At 40.8% G+C, this 27,260-nt stretch overlaps 1 protein-coding gene across 5 annotated transcripts; it reads right to left on the bottom strand.

Moving 5' to 3' along the window:
• Window positions 1-1,088: 1,088 nt before the first annotated feature.
• On the bottom strand, window positions 1,089-25,616 carry LOC110507164 (zinc finger and BTB domain-containing protein 44). Of its 5 annotated transcripts, none has more exons than XM_021587044.2 (6): window positions 25,205-25,616; window positions 18,212-19,283; window positions 17,318-17,402; window positions 16,887-17,038; window positions 5,558-5,858; window positions 1,089-4,621 (listed from the first exon to the last, which is right to left on the bottom strand). In XM_021587044.2, exons 2-6 carry the CDS (start codon window positions 19,245-19,247, stop codon window positions 4,327-4,329), a joined length of 1,869 nt encoding a protein of 622 aa, XP_021442719.1. In that variant the 5' UTR covers window positions 19,248-19,283; window positions 25,205-25,616; the 3' UTR covers window positions 1,089-4,326. The 5 variants fall into 5 exon arrangements, with proteins under 5 accessions (XP_021442719.1, XP_021442716.1, XP_021442717.1 ...); XM_021587041.2 differs by lacking the exon at window positions 25,205-25,616 and adding an exon at window positions 24,686-25,074; XM_021587042.2 differs by lacking the exon at window positions 25,205-25,616 and adding an exon at window positions 24,703-25,074.
• Between the last annotated feature and the right edge of the window lie 1,644 nt (window positions 25,617-27,260).

Genomic DNA, 27,260 nt, shown 5'->3' with positions numbered 1-27,260 from the left:
AGCGATTTACAGTGAGTGCATTCATCTTAAGATAGCTAGGGGGGACAACCACATTTCACAGTCATTGTAAGTACATTTTTCTTCAATAAAGTAGCTATCAGCAAAGCCAGAGCTAGTAAGGAGGGGGGGAGGGGGTCAAGTGCGAGTGTTAGTTCACGAAACCTTTATTATTTTCGTTCTTTTTTTTTTTAAACTTGAGAAATATGTTTCTATTAAGGACATTATTTGTGATAAATGTTATTTTGGATCTCCGATCCAGAGTTTTCCTTTCCTTTAAAAAGGTACAAATAAAAAAATGCCTAACACTATAGCTAGTTTATAGGGTAATCCATCCACGGTAATGACTTTGATAACATAAGCTTCACTGATACTGGCCTAATTCCTCTATAAAATAAGACCAATTCGGAGTCACAAACAAAGGGGCACTGAATTATACGCAGGTGGTTGGGATCATCTCAAATATATCATAAATCACCTTTAATAGTCCAGAGCTCACTCTATGGGCTTTCACTACTTAAAGTAAACACACTTTCGACATAAGGCTATCTTTTGAATCTTTGTTTTCCACATTTTAATCAAAACTGTCTGTAATCTGGGACATGCACCAGTAAGCAATTACAGAGATTTGGACTGAACTGTAGTGAGAAGTCTGGATCTGAGGGGCATGTAGTTATTTTACAACACATGCAAGACCCTATTTATTAAAACAATGCATGTTTGTTTTTTTACTTTCATTTACCAACCACATAATGCATCTTAGAATTGAATGCCATGAAAAGTAAAATATTTACATGCCAATGTATAATGAATCAGAATAATCAATAACAAGTATATTTGATTAACTTAATCTGTAGCCTATAGTGCTTTTCTTAGCAATAAACAGTGGGAAACATGATTATGAGTAGGAACCACAAACACCTTCATTAGGCAAGCGCTAAAGCTTGAGCTTGGTGGGTTTTATTGTTTTGGCATATAGCCACAAAATAATATTTATAGACATGTGCTCCAGTCAGATGTTTGCGTAAGTGATGCATACCAGATACGTTGTCCTTTCATGTCCTCAAAAATAAATAACTTGGCCAAGGGGGTGGGAGTCAATGCAAGTTTTTATTTACATTTTAGTTGTTTTTTTAACTGTACAAAACACCCCTCTTCACAATATAATTGCAAACTAGGAAAAAACACAGATCAGAATTGGGAACATCCATTAACTGTATAGCAGTAGAAAGTGGTTTCATCAGTTTAGAACAGTTAATCTTGGAAATTATCTGGAAAAGTTGAACATTCAACACTTGCTTATGAAACCACAAACATTTTTGCTCTTGCACCATATGCCAATTGCATTACGGGGATGTTTAAAACTGTTAAATGAAACTACAGATTAAATATCAAAGTCACAAAATACAACATATTTTTCAATCATCCAAACTAAGTTGGAAATTAATCTACAGTATAAAGAACATACAATATATATATATATATATATATATATATATATATATATGTATGTTTGTGTGTCTGCAGACAGTCAACAAAGTGAACATTAAAAGGCCCACACTCCTTAAACATGTATTAAACATGTATTTGATGTATTCACATTTAACAAGAATATCCAAAAGATGGCATACTCATAAAACAGCAATTGTAATACAAAAGTCACAAAAATATATAATGTATAACTAAGAGCTACCGTTTTGTCATATTTTCAACAAACAATATGAACCAGGAAATGTATATATCATGTACACATTGAAAAGGCATATATGTCAATACATTTTTTAAACATTGCACATAAGAGAAGCTACATCTGGGGAACAAAGGAAAGACATGCTAATATCTGTAAAAACTTTAGTTGGAGAAAAATCAAGAACAAAACGCTGATACGTGCTGAGGTTTTAACACATCTCACCTCAACACGGCCTTATTGAACAGCAAACAGAAGAAAGAAAACGCATGCTCTCAGATTCACAGGACTTTCAAATGAACGTGCATTTCACAATCCTAGGAGTAATTTGAAAAGAATCAAATAAAAAATCAAGATGTACACTTTGTTGGTGATTTCACAGATTGAGTGGATTCTCACTTGTTTTTCTTCAGTTAATTTATCACATTGTAAGTACACAACAATACGAAAAACAGTACATTCTTTTCTTTCATTATTCAGACACAAAATATAAACATAGAACCCAACAGCTTGTCCATTTATTGCACACAATAGGTTCACCAAAAATATTTGGGCACTTTAAGTTTCAACAAACAGCAGCATTTTTTTATGAAAAAGGTATGTGAATACAAACAGAAACAAACACACGCAAAACACAAGCTTACTTAAGCGCTAAAATGCTCAAACGCGTGAAAAAATAAAATGACTACAGATTTTAAATTGTGCAGCTTGAAGCTATGCAAGGTCCTATATAAAGGCTATAGTTTCTCCAACGCACATGATACAGTGTTTATTGGAGAGAAAATTACATTTCCTGTGAACAATATTTCAATAGCATGGGGAAACCAAGCATGATTACCTCATTACTTTATAATGTCAACAGCAACGATAGATTAAAATGGTAGATACGCCAACCCCCAAAGGGACTGGGAACATTTGGTCCAATAGGAGAGCTTGATTGTTACCCAGACATAGGGTGGTTAGGCTAAATGCCACATTTTTTAGGAAAGGTTGACTGGATGGCACGAGACAATCATATGTCAAATCTCTGAGCACCCATTATATGATTATAAAACACACGTTACTTCTCTGAGCCCAAGATATTCACTCACTACTGTAAGTTGCTCAGGATAAGAGCATCTGCTAAAATGACAAAACAAAAATAATAACAGATTCAGCATGTTAAATATCACCAAATTCTTATTTTCCTAGTAATATTTTTAATGTTACCATCAGAGTTTGTAATCTATTTTGCATTTCATTGGAATCGCAAATGTCCTTTTTTGTTTTTTTGCAGGACTACCAAGATTAATGAATTGATAAGGACTACACTTAATGAACAAATAAATATCAGTAGCATTTAATCAATGGAGTATCACCACCTTATTATAAAGGCATGGTGATGTGCAACTGATTAGTGATGGCTCAATATAACAGCTGTCCAAGCTAGGGCAAGATTTCTGCTGAAAAGCAGTGACAAAGAAAATTTAGCTGGAAATCTCAAGGTGAACCGAAAACACTATGGAAGATGAAAATATCTATCGATCACACTTAAATGATACAAAGCAATGTCATGTTAAGCAATGTCATAAACTCAAAGTAAAAGCAAGGCACCCAGCTCTAAATTCTAATGTGCTGACCACTTGATTAGTACAACGTTAGTCCGAAGAATGTCACTCACATTCATGTCCAAAGTAAACTGTCTGTGTGAAGTTAGGTAGAAATATTCCTACCGACACATGCTCCACCAAATGCAACATGGTCTCATTGTATGTCAAGATAGTGACATTGAAGCATAGTAGTTATATGTCACCAAAGTTGACATATTAGTTATAAGTCACCTACATATTACTTCTACCTCACTGAAATGTTTTATTTTATTTAACCACTAATTATAGTGAGACTCGCTTTTTTGTCACACAGCTGACATATTACAAATATGTCAGTATAGAGATTTCCATCACACAAGAACTGCTAGAGACAAGTATTTCTAATGAAATAGGTCCGACAAATTAACTACACTTTAACTTCACATTTGAACTTAGCCTAGCTCTTCTAGATGTCGGAAAGCGCAGCCGTTGCAGTGCGTCTCTCTTGATGAATTAACGATTGACTTCACATATGAAATGCTGCCATGCCTTTGTGACCCGACCTTTGAGAGTCGAATCCACAGTAGATACCTAAATTATGAACAACACCCAACACAAGTCAAGTGTAGTAGCTACAGTTCATTCATATTGCGCGTAAAGAAAGAGACAATGAGAGCTCTATAATGCAATTTCAAGTTTTCAAATCATATATATATATATATATTTTTTTAAGGTTTAAAATGTACTGTGTCCCTATTCACGAAGGAATACATACACACCTCTCACATAAATCACAACAAAATCCAACGTAGCATTCTATTATCAAATAATATTTAGTAACACTAACAGTTTGCCCGAAGCGACGGCACTCAAGAAGTAACACAGCATCTACCGTATGAACGATCATTATGCAAAAAACAACAATCCAATAAGGAAGGAAAGAAACTACTTGTTAGCAAAGTTAAGACATCTAATTCTAGTGGTGCTCGCTAAAGAAGGGCAATCTCAGGCACTTTCCAAAGTCAGGGCTTTGGATTGGAAGGGGGAACGAGTGGGACAATTAGGAAGTGACAGTCACTCAATCGTAATGGAAGCCAGCTCTTTGATGTGGGCGTTCTCCTCCTCCGAGCCGTCCGGGGAGCTGTTACTGCCATTTGTCTTTGGCTCCTCTGACACGTTTTCGTCCTTCAAGGATAAAGGGTCCAGGGGGAAGGTGCTGCTCTCGCAATTCTGGGTGGAGGAGACCTGGGAGATGACCGGCATCTGGACAGACGAATGGTTGCCTTCGAAGCCGTGCTCCACCAGCTCGTACTGCCCCAGAGTCTCCTCCTCTTGCACTTGGCTCAGGTAGTCGGGCATGAGGAAATCACTGGGACCATGTGGAGACATAACAGACGATAGAAAGCTGTTGATGAAAGTGTCTCTAAACCTCCTATATGAAGTAGACTACACAGTAAATATGGTTGAAGTTAAAGGCAAAATGAAAAACGTATGGAAATCGGTACATTTTCTTGAAAAATAATACGGTGACAGATCATTATGTGAGGGCTGTGCGAGGCCTGTGATCTGTTTTTTGAGAATCAAACTGGATCGCCAAAGAATTTTCCATACACTGTTATGATCTCAGGCATAGACATTATACTAAAACATTTTAAAAAGTAAATGGCCCATTTGAGCCCTACCAACCTGTGAGGGCTTGAGTTTGATTAAGAAGTGGAAAAGTCTAGAATATATGAGCACATGTCTGCTTTATGTAGAAGTACGTTTAGTACTATGAGCTATACATTTTAATAAAAGCCTTTAAACTGAGTGAAATTCCTATATGGAAAAGCAAAATTTATTCTGACAGAAATAGGTTATGTAATTTATCCAAATTGTTGCGAGACGCAAGGATTAAAAGCCCATAGCACGTATAATTTCATACTGTATGTTCCCCAAAGGCAAGTAACTAAGATAACAGCATGGAATGGTTCAATTAAGAAAATGGACAACAAAATACACAATAGTAACTCATGTAATAGTCTATGCTACATTACCCTTCAGCTAAGACATATATAGGGATTTTGAGGAAAGTGGCCAAAGACTGCTTTGAACCACATATTCAGCATGACTGATATGTGTTGTACTGTAAGTTTCACGGTATGCTCAGTTAGTTGGACCTGTTTAATGAACCAATTATGAAAAGCTTGAAATAGCATATCTCCCTGAACATGGCCACTATGGGAGATTTATTTGTATTTTGTCCTTATTTCCCGTGTTACATTAAGCTGATTAAATGAAGGGACGACACCCCGGGACTCCTCACCTGCTCTGGAAGTAGTTTGCTAGTTCAGATGCCTCATGGTTCAGACTCCGCAGGTGAACAATTAAATTGCCAGAGTTGGTAAACATGGCGCCGCACGTTTTGCACTCGTAAATCCGGGGCTTGCGGATTATGTGGCGGGACACCCTCATGTGGTGCTTATATTCGCCGAAGGACGTGAATGTGGCACTACAAATCTGGCACCGGAAACAGCGTTTACCTTCGTGCTTCAGCCGGTGCATCTTTAGGGAGTAGGCCCGTGTGAACTTTTTCCCACAGCGATCACACTGGAAAGGCTTAATGCCTGTTGGAAAAGGGATGAAAAGAAAAAGCACTTGTGTCGCACATTAGAATCACTACAATAGATTAACTATGAATTCTGCATTGAGACGTTGATTTTTAGAATTGTCAATGTTAAAACTATCACAAAACAAAAAAAAGATGTCAGTGTTAAAAATGTATCACAAAAACATTAAGTGTGAGTGTTAAAAATAGATGTGTAAAATGTGTCAGAAACGGGTAGTAATCATCATTGTATGACCTACAGTATAGTATGCATGCACACCAAAGAAACTGTGACAGAGGCATCCAGTCTCCAATATCCTGCATGGTTCATTGACACACATGGGTCACAACTAGGGATGCACAATATATCGGTGAACATATCGGAATCGGCCGATATTAGTTAAAAATGCCAACATCGGTATCGGCCTGATTTCTAGTTTAAACGCCGATGTGCAAAACCGATGTCAAAGCTGATGTGTATACCTATATAACGTAGGTACATGACGTAATGACGTCACGTAAAATTCTGCGCAACACAGCATTCCTAACCTAGCCCACAATGTATGCTGTGTGGATCGAGCAGTCAACAAGTTGAGCACTTGTTTGAAAGAGTAAGAACATTTCAGCGAGAGAACTCAAAGGCGAAATCCATTAACGGCAAGATAATGGAATTAATTTCCCTTGACAATCAACTGTTCTATGTCGTGGGTGATGTTGGCTATCGCGACTGGTCGAGCACCGGTACCCACTACCAAGTATGCTATCGGAGTAACACAGTAATAGCATCACTGCTATTATCTTCATGACATACTATGGAACGCCGTTGGGTCTTTGCGTGTCAAAAAAGATACACATCAAATAACACTATTTGACACATCAAATAACACAGCTCCATTATAGAATGGTGTGCGTGATGAATGTGCACGTGCAAGCCAAGCGCCACCACTACTATCAGTAGCACAGTCAAAGCTGTACAAAAAAGTCAGCAAACAAGCAAACACCGGCCACGAACAATGTGTTTACAATACCTTGTTGGTAATAAAGCATTATTTGTTTGACCGCAAATTCTGGGGTAGCTAGCTAGCTTTTGCTTGGTTCCTTATCTTGCACCAATACAACCAGCCTGAAAACAATGACCAGTAGAAACTGCAGTCATTTTCATTATTCTTAGCAATGATTTAGGAATCCACTCAATATCAAAGATATTTTTTCCCTGACGTCCTCCTCAGAGTTATCGGACTCCAAAACATCTACGCAGTATTGTTTTTCCTCGGGAATCGTGTTCAAAAACATGAGCTGGAGCAAACCCAGAAAAATGTGTTTGTGTGGAGGTGCTAACTAACAGAAAATAAACTATAAACTATCAAAACAAAGAGAATCGCACACTCCATCTATACAGTGCCTTGCGAAAGTATTCGGCCCCCTTGAACTTTGCGACCTTTTGCCACATTTCAGGCTTCAAACATAAAGATATAAAACTGTATTTTTTTGTGAAGAATCAACAACAAGTGGGACACAATCATGAAGTGGAACGACATTTATTGGATATTTCAAACTTTTTTAACAAATCAAAAACTGAAAAATTGGGCGTGCAAAATTATTCAGCCCCTTTACTTTCAGTGCAGCAAACTCTCTCCAGAAGTTCAGTGAGGATCTCTGAATGATCCAATGTTGACCTAAATGACTAATGATGATAAATACAATCCACCTGTGTGTAATCAAGTCTCCGTATAAATGCACCTGCACTGTGATAGTCTCAGAGGTCCGTTAAAAGCGCAGAGAGCATCATGAAGAACAAGGAACACACCAGGCAGGTCCGAGATACTGTTGTGAAGAAGTTTAGCCGGATTTGGATACAAAAAGATTTCCCAAGCTTTAAACATCCCAAAGAGCACTGTGCAAGCGATAATATTGAAATGGAAGGAGTATCAGACCACTGCAAATCTACCAAGACCTGGCCGTCCCTCTAAACTTTCAGCTCATACAAGGAGAAGACTGATCAGAGATGCAGCCAAGAGGCACATGATCACTCTGGATGAACTGCAGAAATCTACAGCTGAGGTGGGAGACTCTGTCCATAGGACAACAATCAGTCGTATATTGCACAAATCTGGCCTTTATGGAAGAGTGGCAAGAAGAAAGCCATTTCTTAAAGATATCCATAAAAAGTGTAGTTTAAAGTTTGCCACAAGCCACCTGGGAGACACACCAAACATGTGGAAGAAGGTGCTCTGGTCAGATTAAACCAAAATGGAACTTTTTGGCAACAATGCAAAACGTTATGTTTGGCGTAAAAGCAACACAGCTCATCACCCTGAACACTGTCAAACATGGTGGTGGCAGCATCATGGTTTGGGCCTGCTTTTCTTCAGCAGGGACAGGGAAGATGGTTAAAATTGATGGGAAGATGGATGGAGCCAAATACAGGACCATTCTGGAAGAAAACCTGATGGAGTCTGCAAAAGACCTGAGACTGGGACGGAGATTTGTCTTCCAACAAGACAATGATCCAAAACATAAAGCAAAATCTACAATGGAATGGTTAAAAAAAAACATATCCAGGTGTTAGAATGGCCAAGTCAAAGTCCAGACCTGAATCCAATCGAGAATCTGTGGAAAGAACTGAAAACTGCTGTTCACAAATGCTCTCCATCCAACCTCACTGAGCTCGAGCTGTTTTGCAAGGAGGAATGGGAAAAAAATTCAGTCTCTCGATGTGCAAAACTGATAGAGACATACCCCAAGCGACTTACAGCTGTAATCGCAGCAAAAGGTGGCGCTACAAAGTATTAACTGAAAGGGGGCTGAATAATTTTGCACGCCCAATTTTTCAGTTTTTGATTTGTTAAAAAAGTTTGAAATATCCAATAAATGTCGTTCCACTTCATGATTGTGTCCCACTTGTTGTTGATTCTTCACAAAAAAATACAGTTTTATATCTTTATGTTTGAAGCCTGAAATGTGGCAAAAGGTCGCAAAGTTCAAGGGGGCCGAATACTTTCGCAAGGCACTGTAAACTCCCAGTAATTTATTGGGTATTTACCAACGTTTCGGCATCACTGTGCCTTCTTCAGGGTAATGTCATGAATGCTTGAACCAGGTTATGTAGACAAACAGTGCAATTAATGTAACAAATGACAATAGTGAGGGGTGTGTTGTAATGATTCAGTTAATTAGAATGAATTAATGAAACTGTTAAAAAAACTATAGTTATGGCATATTCAATCTTTTTCGACCTGTATGTGGGTGTCTGAAGAAGGATGTTTTTATAGTGCTATTGCACTGTGCGCATGAGACACATTTGAAGTTCCCATTTGGAATAGGTGTCAAGAGTGTTAGTGTGCTCAGGGGGCATGTCAGATACACATAGATTGACAATAAATGTGTCTCAATTCCTAGTTGTTTCAGAGTCCCGCAATAAGAGCTACGACGCTAATGTTCTCTGGGTGTCCCTGAGTAGACTGATACCCCATGTCATTGATCCACAATCAATAGGTCAGGTTCTACAGTGAAATAAGTATGCCGCCAATGCAATTCTAAAGTATAATACATCCAGTGTGATTTCAACAGATTTTTGGCAAATTAACTAATTATTGCAACACAAACTCAAAAAAGTTCTGAGACAGTGTACAGTCCATGGAGAATGAGAGCACCTCCTCCCAGCTAACCACTGCACTGAAGATAGGAAACACTGTCACCACCGATAAATACACTATAATTGAGAATTTCAATGAGCATTTTTCTACGGCTGGCCATGCTTTACACCTGGATACCCCTACCCCGGTCAACAGCACTGCACCCCCCACAGCAACTCGCCCAAGCCTTCCCATTTCTCCTTCTCCCAAATCCAGTCAGCTGATGTTCTGAAAGAGCTGCAAAATCTGGACCCCTACAAGTCAGACAATCTGGCTAGACAATCTGGACCCTTTCTAAAATTATCTGCCAAAATTGTTGCAACCCCTATTACTAGACTGTTCAACCTCTGAGATTTCCAAAGATTGGAAAGCAGCTGCGGTCATCCCCCTCTTCAAAGGGGGGGGTCACTCTTGACCCAAACTGCTACAGACCTACAGTGGGGCAAAAAAGTATTTAGTCAGCCACCAATTGTGCAAGTTCTCCCACTTAAAAAGATGAGAGGCCTGTAATTTTCATCATAGGTACACTTCAACTATGACAGACACAATCCAGAAAATCACATTGTAGGATTTTTAATGAATTTATTTGCAAATTATGGTGGAAAATAAGTATTTGGTCAATAACAAAAGTTTATCTCAATACTTTGTTATATACCCTTTGTTGGCAATGACCGAGGTCAAACGTTTTCTGAAAGTCTTCACAAGGTTTTCACACACTGTTGCTGGTATTTTGGCCTATTCCTCCATGCAGATCTCGTCTAGAGCAGTGATTTTTTGGGGCTGTTGCTGGGCAACACGGACTTTCAACTCCCTCCAAAGATTTTCTATGGGGTTGAGATCTGGAGACTGGTTAGGCCACTCCAGGACCTTGAAGTGCTTCTTACGAAGCCACTCCTTCGTTGCCCGGGCGGTGTGTTTGGGATCATTGTCATGCTGAAAGACCCAGCCACGTTTCATCTTCAATGCCCTTTCTGATGGAAGGAGGTTTTCACTCAAAATCTCACGATACATGGCCCCATTCATTCTTTCCTTTACACGGATCAGTCGTCCTGGTCCCTTTGCAGAAAAACAGCCACAAAGCATGATGTTTCCACCCCCATGCTTCACAGTAGGTATGGTGTTCTTTGGATGCAACTCAGCATTCTTTGTCCTCCAAACACGACGAGTTGAGTTTTTACTCACCGTTCTTGTGATCATTTTGACCCCACGGGGTGAGATCTTGCGTGGAGCCCCAGATCGAGGGAGATTATCAGTGGTCTTGTATGTCTTCCATTTCCTAATAATTGCTCCCACAGTTGATTTCTTCAAACCAAGCTGCTTACCTATTGCAGATTCAGTCTTCCCAGCCTGGTGCAGGTCTACAATTTTGTTTCTGGTGTCCTTTGACAGCTATTTGGTCTTGGCCATAGTGGAGTTTGACGTGTGACTGTTTGAGGTTGTGGACAGGTGTCTTTTATACTGATAACAAGTTCCAACAGGTGCCATTAATACAGGTAACGAGATGAGGACAGAGGAGCCTCTTAAAGAAGAAGTTACAGGTTTGTGAGAGCCAGAAATCTTGCTTGTTTGTAGGTGACCAAATACTTATTTTCCACCATAATTTGCAAATAAATTCATTAAAAATCCTACAATGTGATTTTCTTGATTTTTTTCGCATTTTGTCTGTCATAGTTGAAGTGTACCTATGATGAAAATTACAGGCCTCTCTCATCTTTTTAAGTGGGAGAACTTGCACAATTGGTGGCTGACTAAAAACTTTTTTTGCCCCACTGTATATCTATCCTACCCTGCCTTTCTAAGGTCTTCGAAAGCCAAGTCAACAAACAGATTACCGACCATTTAGAATCCCAACACACCTTCTCCGCTATGCAATCTGGTTTCAGAGCTGGTCATGGGTGCACCTCAGCCACGCTCAAGGTCCTAAACGATATCTTAACCGCCATTGATAAGAAACAACATCCTCATCGGCAGACTCAATAGCCTTGGTTTCTCAAATGATTGCCTCGCATGGTTCACCAACTACTTCTCTGATAGAGTTCAGTGTGTCAAATCGGAGGGCCTGTTGTCCAGGCCTCTGGCAGTCTCTATGTGGGTGCCACAGGGTTCAATTATTGGGCCGACTCTCTTCTCTGTATACATCAATGATGTCGCTCTTGCTACTGGTGATTCTCTGATCCACCTCTACGCAGACGACACCATTCTGTATACTTCTGGCCCTTCTTTGGACACTGTGTTAACAACCCTCCAGACGAGCTTCAATGCCATACAACTCTCCTTCCGTGGCCTCCAACTGCTCTTAAATACAAGTAAAACTAAATGCATGCCCTTCAACCGATCGCTGCCTGCACCTGCCCGCCCATCCAACATCACTACTCTGGACGGTTCTGACTTAGAATATGTGGACAACTACAAATACCTAGGTGTCTGGTTAGACTGTAAACTCTCCTTCCAGACTCACATCAAACATCTCCAATCCAAAGTTAAATCTAGAATTGGCTTCTTATTTCGCAACAAAGCATCCTTCACTCATGCTGCCAAACATAACCTCGTAAAATTGACCATCCTACCGATCCTCGACTTCGGCGATGTCATTTACAAAATAGCCTCCAATACCCTACTCAATAAATTGTATGCAGTCTATCACAGTGCCATCCGTTTTGTAACCAAAGCCCCATATACTATCCACCACTGTGACCTGTACGCTCTCGTTGGCTGGCCCTCGCTTCATACTCGTCGCCAAACCCACTGGCTCCAGGTCATCTACAAGACCCTGCTAGGTAAAGTCCCCCCTTATCTCAGCTCGCTGGTCACCATAGCAGCACCCACCTGTAGCACGTGCTCCAGCAGGTATATCTCTCTGGTCACCCCCAAAGCCAATTCCTCGTTTGGCCACCTCTCCTTCCAGTTCTCTGCTGCCAATGACTGGAACGAACTACAAAAATCTCTGAAACTGGAAACACTTATCTCCCTCACTAGCTTTAAGCACCAGCTGTCAGAGCAGCTCACAGATTACTGCACCTGTACATAGCCCATCTATAATTTAGCCCAAACAACTACCTCTTTCTCTACTGTATTTATTTATTTTTTTAATCCCTTTGCACCCCATTATTTCTATTTCTACTTTGCACATTCTTCCACTGCAAATCGACCATTTCAGTGTTTTACTTGCTATATTGTAAGTACTTCACCACCATGGCCTTTTTTTGCCTTTACCTCACTTATCTCACCTCATTTGCTCACATTGTATGTAGACTTATTTTTCTACAGTATTATTGACTGTATGTTTGTTTTACTACATGTGTAACTCTGTGTTGTTGTATGTGTTGAACTGCTTTGCTTTATCTTGGCTAGGTCGCAATTGTAAATGAGAACTTGTTCTCAAATTGCCTACCTAGTTAAATAAAGGTGAAATAAAATAAATAAAATATTTTGCTGATTTTATATAACAACATTCCAACCTCGTTTAGCATGATCTATTCAATTATGGCATAATTCTACTATTTATATTAATTTGCATCACTGTCAATTACGTACTTTTATTTTGAAGGCTAACCGCAAAGTCCACTATTGTGGCTAATCCTTATTGTGGCTAGCTTCACATAGATGGGTCTGACCAACACTAATCAAATAAGAACGGTCTAATAAATTAGGGTTATTTTAGATGACACCTAGCTATATAGTTACCTATCTAACTATAGCTACTGAAACAGATTGTCGTTTTGCTATGTTTTTGGGTAAGAACATAGCTAGCTAGCTCATGGATGCAAACTTTTTTATGACCAGCACTGTAGGTACGCAAGACAACATCATAGCATATGTATCGATGAATCGTTGTGACATATGAAATACGAGTGATAGTGTAATCAATGAGTTATAACTACGTAAAATATGTATGAGCACTTTAAATTATTTTGTGACCTGCAGTCATATTCAGGTCCTGATTGGTCAACAAGCTTACAAATAGGGTTACTTATTTGACACACAAAGAACCAAACAGCGTTCCATAGAAATCCTGGTTGAGAATGAAACGACTGAACAAATTAACAACGAAACAGCACAGCAAGTAAGTGAAAGAAATAGGTTTTGATTATGTTTAACTGGTAATGGGGACATACGTAAATGCCAACAAAATAACTTTTTGGTCAGTGTGGTGTGTTTGTGTGTGTGTGTGTAACCTTTATTTACCTAGGCAAGTCAGTTAAGAACAAATTCTTATTTACAATGACGGCCTACCCCGGCCAAACCCGGACGACGCTGGGCCAACTGTGCGCCGCCCTTTGGGACTCCCAATCACGGCCAGATGTGATACAGCTAGGATTCGAGCCAGGGACTGTAGTGACGCCTCTTGCACTGAGATGCAGTGCCTTAGACCACTGCGTCCATGTGTGTGTTTTAACTATTTAACTGTACTAGAATGCTTAAAAGGCCGCTAAAGTTTTTTATATATCGGTATCGGGTTTTTTGGCAAGGAAAATATCGGTATTGGCAAAAAATGTCATATAGGTGCATTACTAGTTGCAACAAGCATTTCTGAGCCGATCGGACCAGGGGAAGTTATTTCAGTTATTTATGGCCCTCATAAACATGCCACGACTTTAAGATTAAGACTGACTTTTTTCAATGAGAAATATAAAAATACATTGACAGCTCTATGAGGCATACGTTGACGTGAACTTCCAATGAAGCTCCTTTCGCAGAGCCAGAGTAAGTACATTTAAGCAGACGTGAACTGCATTACTTTTAACTGCATACAATACAACACTATGGGTCGAGCTTAAATGACCCTGAAGAAAAAGACTTGAGCCCCATGAAGTCTTTTCAACCAGAGAGTCAGCCCTACTCTATGGTATACTTAACTGCCCCCCCCCCCCCCCCCCCCCCTTGCTTTGATGGATTACTCCATTATACCAATTTCATAATTGGGTCTTGTGGATGTGTGCATTGGCAGGGGGATAGAACCCCAATGAATACAATGGTGGTTTTCTTGATGAATGTGAGCAGTGTGTCTGAAGTTTGGAGTAGCACAGACCATTATCCCATTATATGTTGGGACACAATGTGGAGTCATTGCCTGCAGCCTATAGTTAGTTACCTTCCACATGCTGTAACCGTACATGGCTACACAAATGGGACTGTCCACATGCAAGCCTGATTACTTTTGGACAACTACTAACTGGCTTTATAGACAACTTAAAAATAGGCATTCTCTATCACTGAGAACATCATGCTTCAAGCTTATAGCAGATACAGTGCCTTGCGAAAGTATTCGGCCCCCTTGAACTTTGCTACCTTTTGCCACATTTCAGGCTTCAAACATAAAGATATAAAACTGTATTTTTTTGTGAAGAATCAGCAACAAGTGGGACACAATCATGAAGTGGACCGACATTTATTGGATATTTCAAACTTTTTTAACAAATCAAAAACTGAAAAATTGGGCGTGCAAAATTATTCAGCACCCTTAAGTTAATACTTTGTAGCGCCACCTTTTGCTGCAATTACAGCTGTAAGTCGCTTGGGGTATGTCTCTATCAGTTTTGCACATCGAGAGACTGACATTTTTTCCCATTCCTCCTTGCAAAACAGCTCGAGCTCAGTGAGGTTGGATGGAGAGCATTTGTGAACAGCAGTTTTCAGTTCTTTCCACAGATTCTCGATTGGATTCAGGTCTGGACTTTGACTTGGCCATTCTAACACCTGGATATGTTTATTTTTGAACCATTCCATTGTAGATTTTGCTTTATGTTTTGGATCATTGTCTTGTTGGAAGACAAATCTCCGTCCCAGTCTCAGGTCTTTTGCAGACTCCATCAGGTTTTCTTCCAGAATGGTCCTGTATTTGGCTCCATCCATCTTCCCATCCATTTTAACCATCTTCCCTGTCCCTGCTGAAGAAAAGCAGGCCCAAACCATGATGCTGCCACCACCATGTTTGACAGTGGGGATGGTGTGTTCAGCTGTGTTGCTTTTACGCCAAACATAACGTTTTGCATTGTTGCCAAAAAGTTCAATTTTGGTTTAATCTGACCAGAGCACCTTCTTCCACATGTTTGGTGTGTCTCCCAGGTGGCTTGTGGCAAACTTTAAACGACACTTTTTATGGATATCTTTAAGAAATGGCTTTCTTCTTGCCACTCTTCCATAAAGGCCAGATTTGTGCAATATACGACTGATTGTTGTCCTATGGACAGAGTCTCCCACCTCAGCTGTAGATCTCTGCAGTTCATCCAGAGTGATCATGGGCCTCTTGGCTGCATCTCTGATCAGTCTTCTCCTTGTATGAGCTGAAAGTTTAGAGGGACGGCCAGGTCTTGGTAGATTTGCAGTGGTCTGATACTCCTTCCATTTCAATATTATCGCTTGCACAGTGCTCCTTGGGATGTTTAAAGCTTGGGAAATCTTTTTGTATCCAAATTCGGCTTTAAACTTCTTCACAACAGTATCTCGGACCTGCCTGGTGTGTTCCTTGTTCTTCATGATGCTCTCTGCGCTTTTAACGGACCTCTGAGACTATCACAGTGCAGGTGCATTTATACGGAGACTTGATTACACACAGGTGGATTGTATTTATTATCATTAGTCATTTAGGTCAACATTGGATCATTCAGAGATCCTCACTGAACTTCTGGAGAGAGTTTGCTGCACTGAAAGTAAAGGGGCTTAATAATTTTGCACGCCCAATTTTTCAGTTTTTGATTTGTTAAAAAAGTTTAAAATATCCAATAAATGTCGTTCCACTTCATGATTGTGTCCCACTTGTTGTTGATTCTTCACAAAAAAATACAGTTTTATATCTTTATGTTTGAAGCCTGAAATGTGGCAAAAGGTCGCAAAGTTCAAGGGGGCCGAATACTTTCGCAAGGCACTGTATTAATGGGACATTACACTCCAAAATAAAACTTGTTGTATCAAGGGCTGGAAAAGGTGAAACAGCACCACACGATCTCCTCAAGTTGAGATTTGTGTCGATATTTGGCTGACATCATTTCCTCTTATAATGTTCCACTGTCATTGGAGTTTGGCTATGTGTGCACGAGTTTGGGTATGTGTGCACTTGATGAGTGTGTTTTTCCGATGTCAGCCGAGGCGGGAGACACTAAGCCCCAAGTGTTTCCAAAATCAATGTTCCCTGGAATGCCCTTCATTCTTCTCCACAGTGTGCCATGAGTCAAACCATTAACGAGCCATTCATACCATTAATCTCCGGCTCCTATCATCGGGTGAATAGAGGACGCATGGAACTACTGTAGAGGGCAACGTAAATACAGTGCAAATCACATGAGCTACTTTCCAGATGGGTACCTATGACATAAACAGATACGACATAACAGATAGCTGCTAGAGGTCGCAGAGCAGTAGTTAGTCTACACAGCCCTGTTCAACTGCATAGTGGATGTGTGGAAATTACCTACCAGAGTGGATGAGCATATGTTGCTTCAAGTTCTGTATGCGGGTGAATCGGACGCCACACGTGGGGCACTGGAAAGGTCTGTCAGGCCCGTTAGTGCCAGGGCGGGTTGAAGGGCTTATGTATAAGTGGTAAGGGTACTGGAGGCTTTCTAATCTGAAACAAGAAAGAGGATGTGGTGCTCCAGTGAGGGTAGACACAAATGTGGTAAACCTTGGGGTGTCAGATGAAAACCTTCCTTTAGCTTCATCATAATAACATCAAGACCTCAAGGGTTCCATACCAGTTGGAAGGCAAAATGGAAGATTAGCTTGAACAAAAGAAAATCAAGGTTATCAAACCTTCCAAATGAATTGAGTTGAAAACCAGGGAAGGTGATCATGATATTTCCACTTACATTTAAAGAATGTAAGTATTTTCCAATCATATTGTTACCTTTCATCATCCTCAGCATGACCTCCAGCATTGGATGTACTTTGCATTGAGGGCAACCCTTCTGTGACTCCCTCATCTATCGAACCTATGCCAAAACAAAAAACAAATATAATTTCCCCCAGTTACTAGTTCTTTCTCAGTCTGATTTCCATAAGACATGGGTCGGGATAGAACCCATGCACAGATCCAATGCAAAGACTGAATAGCTTTAAAGTGGCAATCCGCAGTTGAAACAATAAAGCGTCCTCCCTGCCACTGTTTGGGAAAACAGCTGAGGAATGGGGCCGGAGAAACATAGCCACTCAAATTCATAGACAGAACTATCGATGCAAGGACTGACCATCCATGATATCAAAATTATAGTTTTAAACATGTTTGTTTATATTTAGGCCTACTTTGTTACTTTGAGTAAAACAACATTATATTTCAGGTTCTGATGGGGTACGACAGGAACAAAGTTCATAAGGCAATATTAGGTTTTATTTTTCAAGAATTAATGGGTAGGCCTAAATATAATTAATTTATAAGCAAAAAAAAAGAATGTAGCAACTGCAGATTAGCCCTTCAAATCTAGAGGGAAATTACACTCCCAAAAAGTGTAAAGAGAAAAAAAGTTAGTGATCTTGTATTGAGATAAGTCCACATCCTAGGTCATCTGTATTGTAGACCCAGCTACATGACGCAATCCAAAACTAACGGAAAAGATATGCACACCAGAGTCTGTGCTTAGGCCTGGCTCTTCCATTATTTTGGGGTCAGGCATATAGCTAGCTATATCTACACAACCGTTGGCATGTGTTGCAGACTCAGCTTGACACAAGACTACTGTTGAGGTCTGAAAACATCTGACAGACTGACTTTGGAGTGTTTTGTCCACTCACGTGACACCCATACCTATGGAGGAGGACTGTGGGCTGATGAGGAGGTCCTCCTGGACCTGTTCACTGCAGGGCACTGTCTGCTGGTCGCTCAAAGAACTCTGGGAAGCGCTGACGGGCTGCGACAACGTCTCCTGGACCTCCTCGTCACTCAGCCTCTCCACCTTCACGTGTATGTCCTCCTCGGGGCCCGCCAGCGACAGTGGCGCCTTAATGGAGCTTTCACAGGCCAGGAAGTCACTCAGCCGGCGGCTCACCTCCGAGGGCCCTGCCTGGTCCAGACGACGTGGGCTCTCGGGAAGCTTGGGCTGCTTATCCGGGTGGAACCTCCGGTCGATACCGAAGGGGAAGGTCCACGGGAAGGCCAGGGAAGAGTCCACTGGCTGGGTGGTGGTCTCCGAGAAGGAGGAGGGCGATGGGTTGGGCATCTGCGGCGAGGTGATCTGCGAGGTGCATTTGAGTGGGCTCTCTGGGGACATCATGATAAAGCTCTTACGTTTGCGGCGCGACTCGCGACACACAGGGATGTTCCTCTCCATCACACTGCAGTCAGAGGATACAGGCGACAGGCTGCTGTCCAACGGCGTCAAAGCGCAGTGGGAGGAAACGCTCTCGCCAAGAGCCGACTCCTGCGGTTTCTCCTGCCCCATATTCCCGGCGCTCCAGAGGATGCTGGACTTCATGAATTCTGAGCATGTGCTCGCCACGGCGAACATCTGCATGTAACTGGCGGCGGCTAAAACGTCGATGATGTTCTCCGTGCTGATGGAGAGGGTGGAGGTGTAGGCGTACTCCAGCAGAGGGGTGAAGCCGCTCACCGTGACGTGGTGCAAGTCCAACACAAACTTGTCCTCCTCCTCAGGCCTGCCCACTAGTTTGGAGCGGAAGAACTCGCTGCAGCAGGCCAGCACCACCTTGTGCGCCAGAAACAACTTGTCCTGCACCCGGATAGTGACATCGCAGAGGTGGCCCTCGTTGCGCAGGGCATTTAGCTTTTCCAGCATCTCTTGACTGTGCGTGGGGGAACTGTGGGTAAAGGTTTTGACCCCCATCTTTGTCTTAGCGTACTTGCTCTGGAGGGCGTTCACCTACAGGAAGAATGGAAAATTAGTCTACAAATGTTGGCCTACATTGGGCCTTTGCTATAAAGTCAATGTAATGTTTGTAATTCATTATCCTTATGGATGTTAAACAGTGGCTATACTAAAATAAAAAATAAAAACCTGAATATAAATCCAGTGATGGTATTGAAAAAAACTGCCACCGTGTAGTAAACCTACACTGTCAGATGACAGGATTAGACGAGTTCAGTTTAGCCTAAGTAACCACACAGGCAGACAACTTAACAAACAAAGTGTTAACAGACAAGTCAGTATTGTCTGGGGGGACTTTCATTTGGCCTCACATGGACTTAACAGAGTGGCAAAAGAAACGCACAAACAAAAACAGAGATGAAGGAGTGCAGAGCCAAGAGAAACATCCCTCTTGACATTTGGAAACCCACTGAACCTCAGATTGATTTCAGGTCTGTCAACCTCAAGATGCATCTAAAAAAATGGAATATACAAATGTGCTACTAGCATAAACTAATGTGGATATTCAAAGCCAGAGACCATGTATTTACAGCTCTTGCAATGTTTTAGAGAGAAGATCTCTAAACAAACGTAACCTAACAAATCTCGAAATAAAGTTAACCTAACACCAAACAATCTGCATTTTCCATTGTTGATGGTTGAGGACAACTGAAGTGCTGCTTACATTATTCTACACTCCAACGAAAACCTAAAGCCAAAATTGTTCAAACAAATAATGTCATTGTGTAAAAGCATATCATTTTAACCTAAAAGGTCCAGGTTGGTTTCATCCAAAAAATGACTAGGAAAGAGAGCAGGCGGCGAGGGAGTTGGTGAGAGAAGTAGACAGCGTGAAGGATAAAATGGCAAGTTATGTAACAATAACAAAAGCATCATGATGAAAGACAAGTTCATGTGGAGTCCACTACAGCAGGTATTCCCAACCTGGGCAATGTCGTCGGGGGTACGCCAAAGAAAAATGTGATTCATATTTTATTCATTTTTTTAAAGAAAAATTGAAAATTTTCAAAAATCAGGGGGGAAAATAAATCACATTTTCAAACCGTACATTTATATTTTCCAACCGAGCTATACATTTGGGTGAGGTCTTTTTCTCGCCCGATTAGTCTCGTTTCACTGCCAAAAATAAAATTCAACCATGTAGTGTTCAGCGAAATAACAACACAATGTCAAATACAGGTAGCCTTGTCAAATAATTAACATCCAATCACATTAACCGTTACTCTAGCGGGAAACCTTCACTCTTGCGCAGACATTTAGAAACTAAACATGACAATTTAAAAAATAAGCCACGGGGGTTTTTTGAGCGAGAATAAAGATGACATTCGAGTAGTAAGACATGTATAAAAGCAACAGATACCATTAATAAGAAGGGGCTAGATATGATAAGCTACTGAGTGGATAGGACAGGCAAGCCCCATACTATTGTGGAGGACTTAATTCTTCCTGCTGCTGCGGACAATGCTGGGGGAAAAGGCCAAAAAACCTAGACAGACAACGTCTTTATCAAACAACACTGTTTCACGACGCATCGGTGACATGACAGGAGATGTTTTGAAACAATTACTGCTTTGCATACAAGCCAGTGAATTCTATGCGTTACAGCTGGATGAGTCAACAGGTCTGGCACAGCTCCTGGTATATGTCTGTTACGTTTATTGGGGGTCAATTAAGGAAAACATCCTCTTCTGCAAACAGCTGCCAAGGGAATGCCTGACAGTTTGAAAGACGTTTTGGACACTACAGTAAAAATGGTTAACTTTATTAAAGCAAGGCCCCTGAACTCTTGTGTATTTTCTGCATTATGCAATGATATGGGCAGCGACCGTGTAACGCTTTTACAACATACAGAAGTGCGCTGGTTATCAAGGGGCAAAGTATTGACACTTTTTTAAAATTGAGAGTTGAGCTTAAAGTTTTCCTGACTGACCATAATCTCCACGTCTGACCGCTTGCATGGTGACGAGTTTCTAACACAACTGGCCTATATGGTTTATGTTTTTTTGCCTGAATGATCTGAATCTAGGATTACAGGGACTCTCCGCAACTATATTCAATGTGTGGGACAAAATTGAGGCTATGATTAAGAAGTGGGAGCTCTTTTCTGTCTGCATTAACAAGGACAACACACAGGTATTTCCATCATTGTATGATTTTTTTGTGTGCAAATGAACTCAAGTTTACGGACAATGTCAAATGTGATATAACGAAGCACCTGAATGAGCTGGGTGAGCAATTACGCATGTACCTTCTTGACACGGATGACACAGACAACTGGATTCATTTTCCCTTTCATGCCCTGCCTCCAGTTCACTTACCGATATCTGAACAAGACAGCCTCATCTAAATTGCAACAAGTGGTTCTGTGAAAATGTAATTTTATCAGAAGCCACTGCCATATTTCTGGATAGGGCGGCCCTCAGAGTTTCTTGCCTTGGCAAATCGCGCTGTTAAGACACTGATACCCTTTGCTACCACGTCCCTATGTGTCATCACATTGGCCTGAGGTGGGGAGGTTTATGACCCCCATAAATACCTTTCCCCTTTTTCCTCTCTCTACTCTACCAATGTGACTATTGAAAATGCCTTTGTTAACAGAGTGACATCAAAAGATGGCAAACGGAACCATATTTCGGTAGTCCAACCAGTTGAAAATATGCGTTGGGACTTAATGAATATGATGTCAGTTCAGTTGGCGTCTGAGACATGATTACTGATGATAGGACGACATGAACTGTATCTTGGAAAATCTACACATTCTAGTTATCAGATTCACATGGAATTGTTGTGCAATTTAAATATTTAAATTTGAAACTATTTGTGAAAAGATTAAATGTAATTTTTAGCTTCTTAATGAGAAAACAGTTTGTCAGAAGAACAACACTCTGCTCACTCAGAGGCCCCGCCCAAGTGAACAGGCATGGGTTGTAAACTATGAAACACAGCCCTCTCTCCCAATCCTATATAAGCCCCTTGACGAAAATGTAAATTTCTGTTCCGAGGACGTTAGGGTGACAGTCCTACGTTAAAAGGGCTCAGTTAAACTAACAAAATCAGCATCAGATTTCAACGTGAAGATGACGGTCAACACGCCGAAAGGATGAATTTCGACAATACTAGCCAGAATATAGCATGAGCTTAAAAGTATGGCAACTTGGTATGAACTTTGAACTCTTATTCACTCCAGAAGTGATACCTCCTAGCCGTTGAGTTAGCAGCAGTAAACGTGGTAAACGTGGGCTAGGAAAGGACGGATGATGTATCCATTCTTCCATGCTCCAGTTCACCACTAGACAGTCTTCAGAGGACCAGAGATCCATGCTGGACAACCCGGCCTCCCATCTACGACCAAACGATCAAAGCGCAGCTCAGAGTAAATATTTATTGCATTTTCCATTTCCAAATGGGCGGTAATTTAGAATGCATAAGATACTGTATTTACGATAGCATAAGATACTGTATTTATGATAGCATAGCTTCTCCCTTTGTTCCTCAGTCTTCCCGCTCTTTCACTCAACCCCCCCTTTTCTTTGTGTAACCAGCCGCTATATCGGCTCCATTCACCAGGTCCCATCAATGTATGATTCATTCTGTGTATATGTAATTCTGTGTGATTAGTTAGGTATTTAGTAAATAAATAATTAAACCACATTTTGTATTGCTGATTCAACTTGTTAGCCAGGGTTCGTGAGGATAACCAAGAATTTCCAACTTTCAGATGAGTCTAAATAAAGTGACGATTAAATATTGACTCCTATCGAGGTAAAAGTTTACCAGGTCTTTAAGAGTTTATTCGGAAGATAAAAGCTCTATAAACATTATTTTGTGGTGCCCCGACATAGTTAATTACATTAACCTGATTAGCTTAATCAGGTGATATTAATTACAGAGAAATTATTTTATAGAATAGCACGTCATATCACTTAATCCGGCATAGCCAAAGACACGACATATGTGAGAGTGGATGCTCGGCCCTCACTAGCATGAAAACTAAATAGAAGCACAGACGGTGTGTGGAAAATGATTTAAGACTCTCCAATACAACCCAACATTGCAGAGTTATGTGCATCCTTTCAAGCACACCCTTCTCATTAACCTGTGGTGAGTTATTCACCATTTTTTATTAAGAAATAAGGTTTCATATGTAAAATGGCTGAATAAAGAGCAAAATTATTATTATTTGTGCCCTGGTCCTATAAGAGCTCTTTGTCACTTCCCAGGAGCCAGGTTATGACAAAAACTCACTCATTCTTTTTTTAATAAATGTATTGTACAGTGTGTGGCAGACTTACAATGATGCCAAAAAACAACATTTGAGAGTGCGCTGACCCTGGTGCTAGAGGGGGTAAGCAGCTGGAGGTTGAATGTTTGAAGGGGTACGAGACTATAAAACGTTTGGGAACCACTGCACTACAGGATGCAGTGCAGCTGCCCGTCTCCCTCCCTTTCTCAGACATGTGGCTGCTCTGAGGCATGAGATTTTCCATCAAACAAAACTCTCTCCTGAAGGGGCTCTCTTTGGGAGAGCTTGCTGCCCTCACTAAGAAAAAAAGAGGAAATACTCCCCGGCTGTTGGCCCAATAAAGGCAACGCAAATTAGGCTTGAACCACTGATTTTAGCTGCAGTGGAGGAGAGGAGTGTGGGTTGTTGTCTACCTTTCAAAATCATATTATCTTGATTCTAAGTTTGGGCTAACCTAATTCAAAACCCGACTCGAACATTGACAGGTTTGAACTTTCAACAACTAGCCTAACGTTTTTCCAGATGAAGGGTCCATAAATAGCCCAACATAATGCACTGTTGAAACAGAACAACATCTCAAGTCTCAAGCGAAACAAACACAATAGCTAGGCCCAGTAGCCTGCATTAAGAAATACATTTTTAGAACGTTATTCCTACTTGAACTGTCTCCACTAACTTTGAGATTCCATCATCATACCGATGAAAGTAGCTAACTACGTTGTTAGCTGCTGCAATTAACTTCTTAGTTCTTACAAATCAGGTGTAAATTCAACATCAAATAGCTAGCTGACAGAGGTCGTCCAAAATTGGGACAGGCATTATGTTTACAGGCAAAGTGGGCGGGGACTAAACTGAACCCAGTTTTTTCGCTTGTAAACATTAACATGCTGCAAGTAACAACACGTTGCGAGCTAGCGAACAAGCTAGTTAGCTAACAAAGAAAGCTATGTAAAGTCAAAACAAAGAGCAACTGTAGTTAGCTGTCTATAAATATTAACAAAGGCTTCGACCGGCAACCAGGTAGTTAAGTGAACTAGCTTGCTAGATAATGTAACGTTAATGAAAACGTTTCACTTGACCGGCTAGCAAACTACACATACACCAATCTTCAACACTTAGCTAGCTACCAGTTTTCAGAGGTCAAGTTACTGACCATGCAACGAAATATACCTTCAGTAGATAGAACAGTGTACGATTCGGTCTGTTGTTCGACTTGATCGGCCTCGGGTTGTGGAGTCAAATGAGGCCGATGTAAACACACCACAGCTGTGCGTGCAACAGCACAAAGCAGCCTAGCTTGCAAGCAGTCTTATCGGTGCCGATTTAGCCCGTTCTTTGGAATTCCTTGTGTTTCGGAAACATTCGTTGGCCAAACACAGATAAATTTGAGATTTTCATTAATACTTGGAGCGGTCGATAGCTCAAATTGTTGTTAAAAGGTTTACAAAACGTACATTTTTGTACCGTTTCGTTGAGGTTCTTTAGCTAGCCTCCCTGTGCTAATCCTTTTTGCACTTTGTGTCCCATAATGCAACGCGCAGTAGGCAAATGTCTGATTTGGTAAAGATCATGTCTGACGGATCTCAAAGTCAGTTAAGAACAAATTATTATTTACAATGGCAGCCTATGAGGGTTACCTGCCTTGTTCAGGGGCAGAACGACAGATTTTTACCTTGTCAGCTCAGGGATTCTTCAGGTTACTGGCCCAACGCTCTAACCACTAGGCTACCTGCCGCACATCTAAAGCAATTAATGCAGCTAAATTTGCTTGCTGTAATCACGGGGTAGAATAGTCAGGTTCTTTTCGAGTAGGTTTGAGTAGACAGTACAGCCCAAACCCGCAATTTTACAACATAAGGCAAGGTTCAATTTTAGTTCTCATTTCAGTTACAGTGGTCTTTCTATGGCTTAGGAGCACGTTTGAAACTAATACAAGTAAAACATTTAAACGAGAACCAAAAAAGGGACTCAGGAGGTGATGCAGCTTGGAAGGCAGGTGTCCATTTTCTGTAAAAAATAAATAATTAAAAGTTCATTTCACAAGCCTCAGTAGCCATGCCTCTGGACTGCATCCCTTCCTGTATGCTGCCTCCTAGAAGCCAAAAACAAAATAAAAGAGTTTTAAAAAAGGGTTTAAATACACAATTTAGATCACATGATTAGTTAACTATCCTATGGGAGCTCTTGTTGGTTTGTTTTAACCACGTTCACCCAATGCCTGTGCTTTTGTGCAGCTGGTTCAGGATTAGTGCTCTCACTTATGCACCACATGGATCGTTCCCATACTAGGCCTACACCTCTCTATCTGACTAGTTACGTTGGTGGGCTGCGGTGGGATGGTCATGTTGGAGCTTGGCTATTAGCATTTGGAGTTTGGTGTGAATGCGAGAACACTCAGAGTGAGGGCAATGGTGTAAGTACTACTTAATTACTTTTCATCATTACTACACAAAACCTAATGGTTTTACTACTTGATTGCTATTGAGATGTGTAGTAAACCAGTAGTGATTTGTGTAGTAATGAGTGATAAATTGGGACGTTCATTTCATACTCATCACAAAATAAGTATTACAACTGTGGAACCACTGACGGGGATCTACTACTTAAAACCCACACATTCCTATACATGTTCTATTGAATCACTACACAATGCTTACAGATGACTGCTGAATGCCTACTCAATCCTGATTGAATTACTACTGCTATCAATGTGTGTAGTGACACGTAACTGCTGATCACTACTGAGTTGCTTCTGCTCCTTTTTAAATGTTCTACATTAACCCTTTTGAAAACTGCCATTGAAAACTGACACATTTACTGTTTTCCTATTCAAAATTCACATCTTATTTCACTACAAGACTAGTGCACATGTTATTTCCTCAAGTTTCTAACTGTAGTTATATAATCAAACAAATAATAATACGCTTTTATAAACTTAATTGCATTTTTTTTTTAAAACAAATTAATTACATATAAAATTAGGTATTTTTGATCAGGAATCAAGGTGAGACCCAAGTGCAGACTGTGTGAAGTAACAATGTTTATTGTAATACCAGGGGCAGGCAAATGACAGGTCAAGGTAGGCAGGCTTGGGGTCAGGCAGAGTTCAGTAATCCAGAGGGGGAGCAAAGGTACAGGACAGCAAGCAGGGTCTGGGATGGGCAGAGTGGTCAGGTGGGCGGGTACAAGTGCAGGACAGGCAAGGGTCAAAAACCAGGAGGAAGAGAAAAAGAGAGGCAGGGAAAAAGACAGGAGCTGACAGGACGAACGCTGGTAAGCTTGACAAACAAGACGACGTGGCAAAAGACAAACAAAACACAGGTATAAGTACACAGGATAATGGAGAAGATAAGGGCGTGACAATTTATACTTTTTTATTAATCCCTTTGATGCCTTGTCTTCATTCAGCTTTGACTTACAGTGCCTTGCGAAAGTATTCGGCCCCCTTGAACTTTGCGACCTTTTGCCACATTTCAGGCTTCAAACATAAAGATATAAAACTGTATTTTTTTGTGAAGAATCAACAACAAGTGGGACACAATCATGAATTGGAACGACATTTATTGGATATTTCAAACTTTTTTAACAAATCAAAAACTGAAAAATTGGGCGTGCAAAATTATTCAGCTCCCTTAAGTTAATACTTTGTAGCGCCACCTTTTGCTGCAATTACAGCTGTAAGTCGCTTGGGGTATGTCTCTATCAGTTTTGCACATCGAGAGACTGAC

Source organism: Oncorhynchus mykiss, chromosome 27 (assembly GCF_013265735.2).
Source record: "Oncorhynchus mykiss isolate Arlee chromosome 27, USDA_OmykA_1.1, whole genome shotgun sequence".
Lineage (NCBI taxonomy): Eukaryota > Metazoa > Chordata > Actinopteri > Salmoniformes > Salmonidae > Oncorhynchus > Oncorhynchus mykiss.
Note: the sequence above shows the minus strand (reverse complement) of the source record. Positions and strands in the feature narration are given on the sequence as shown.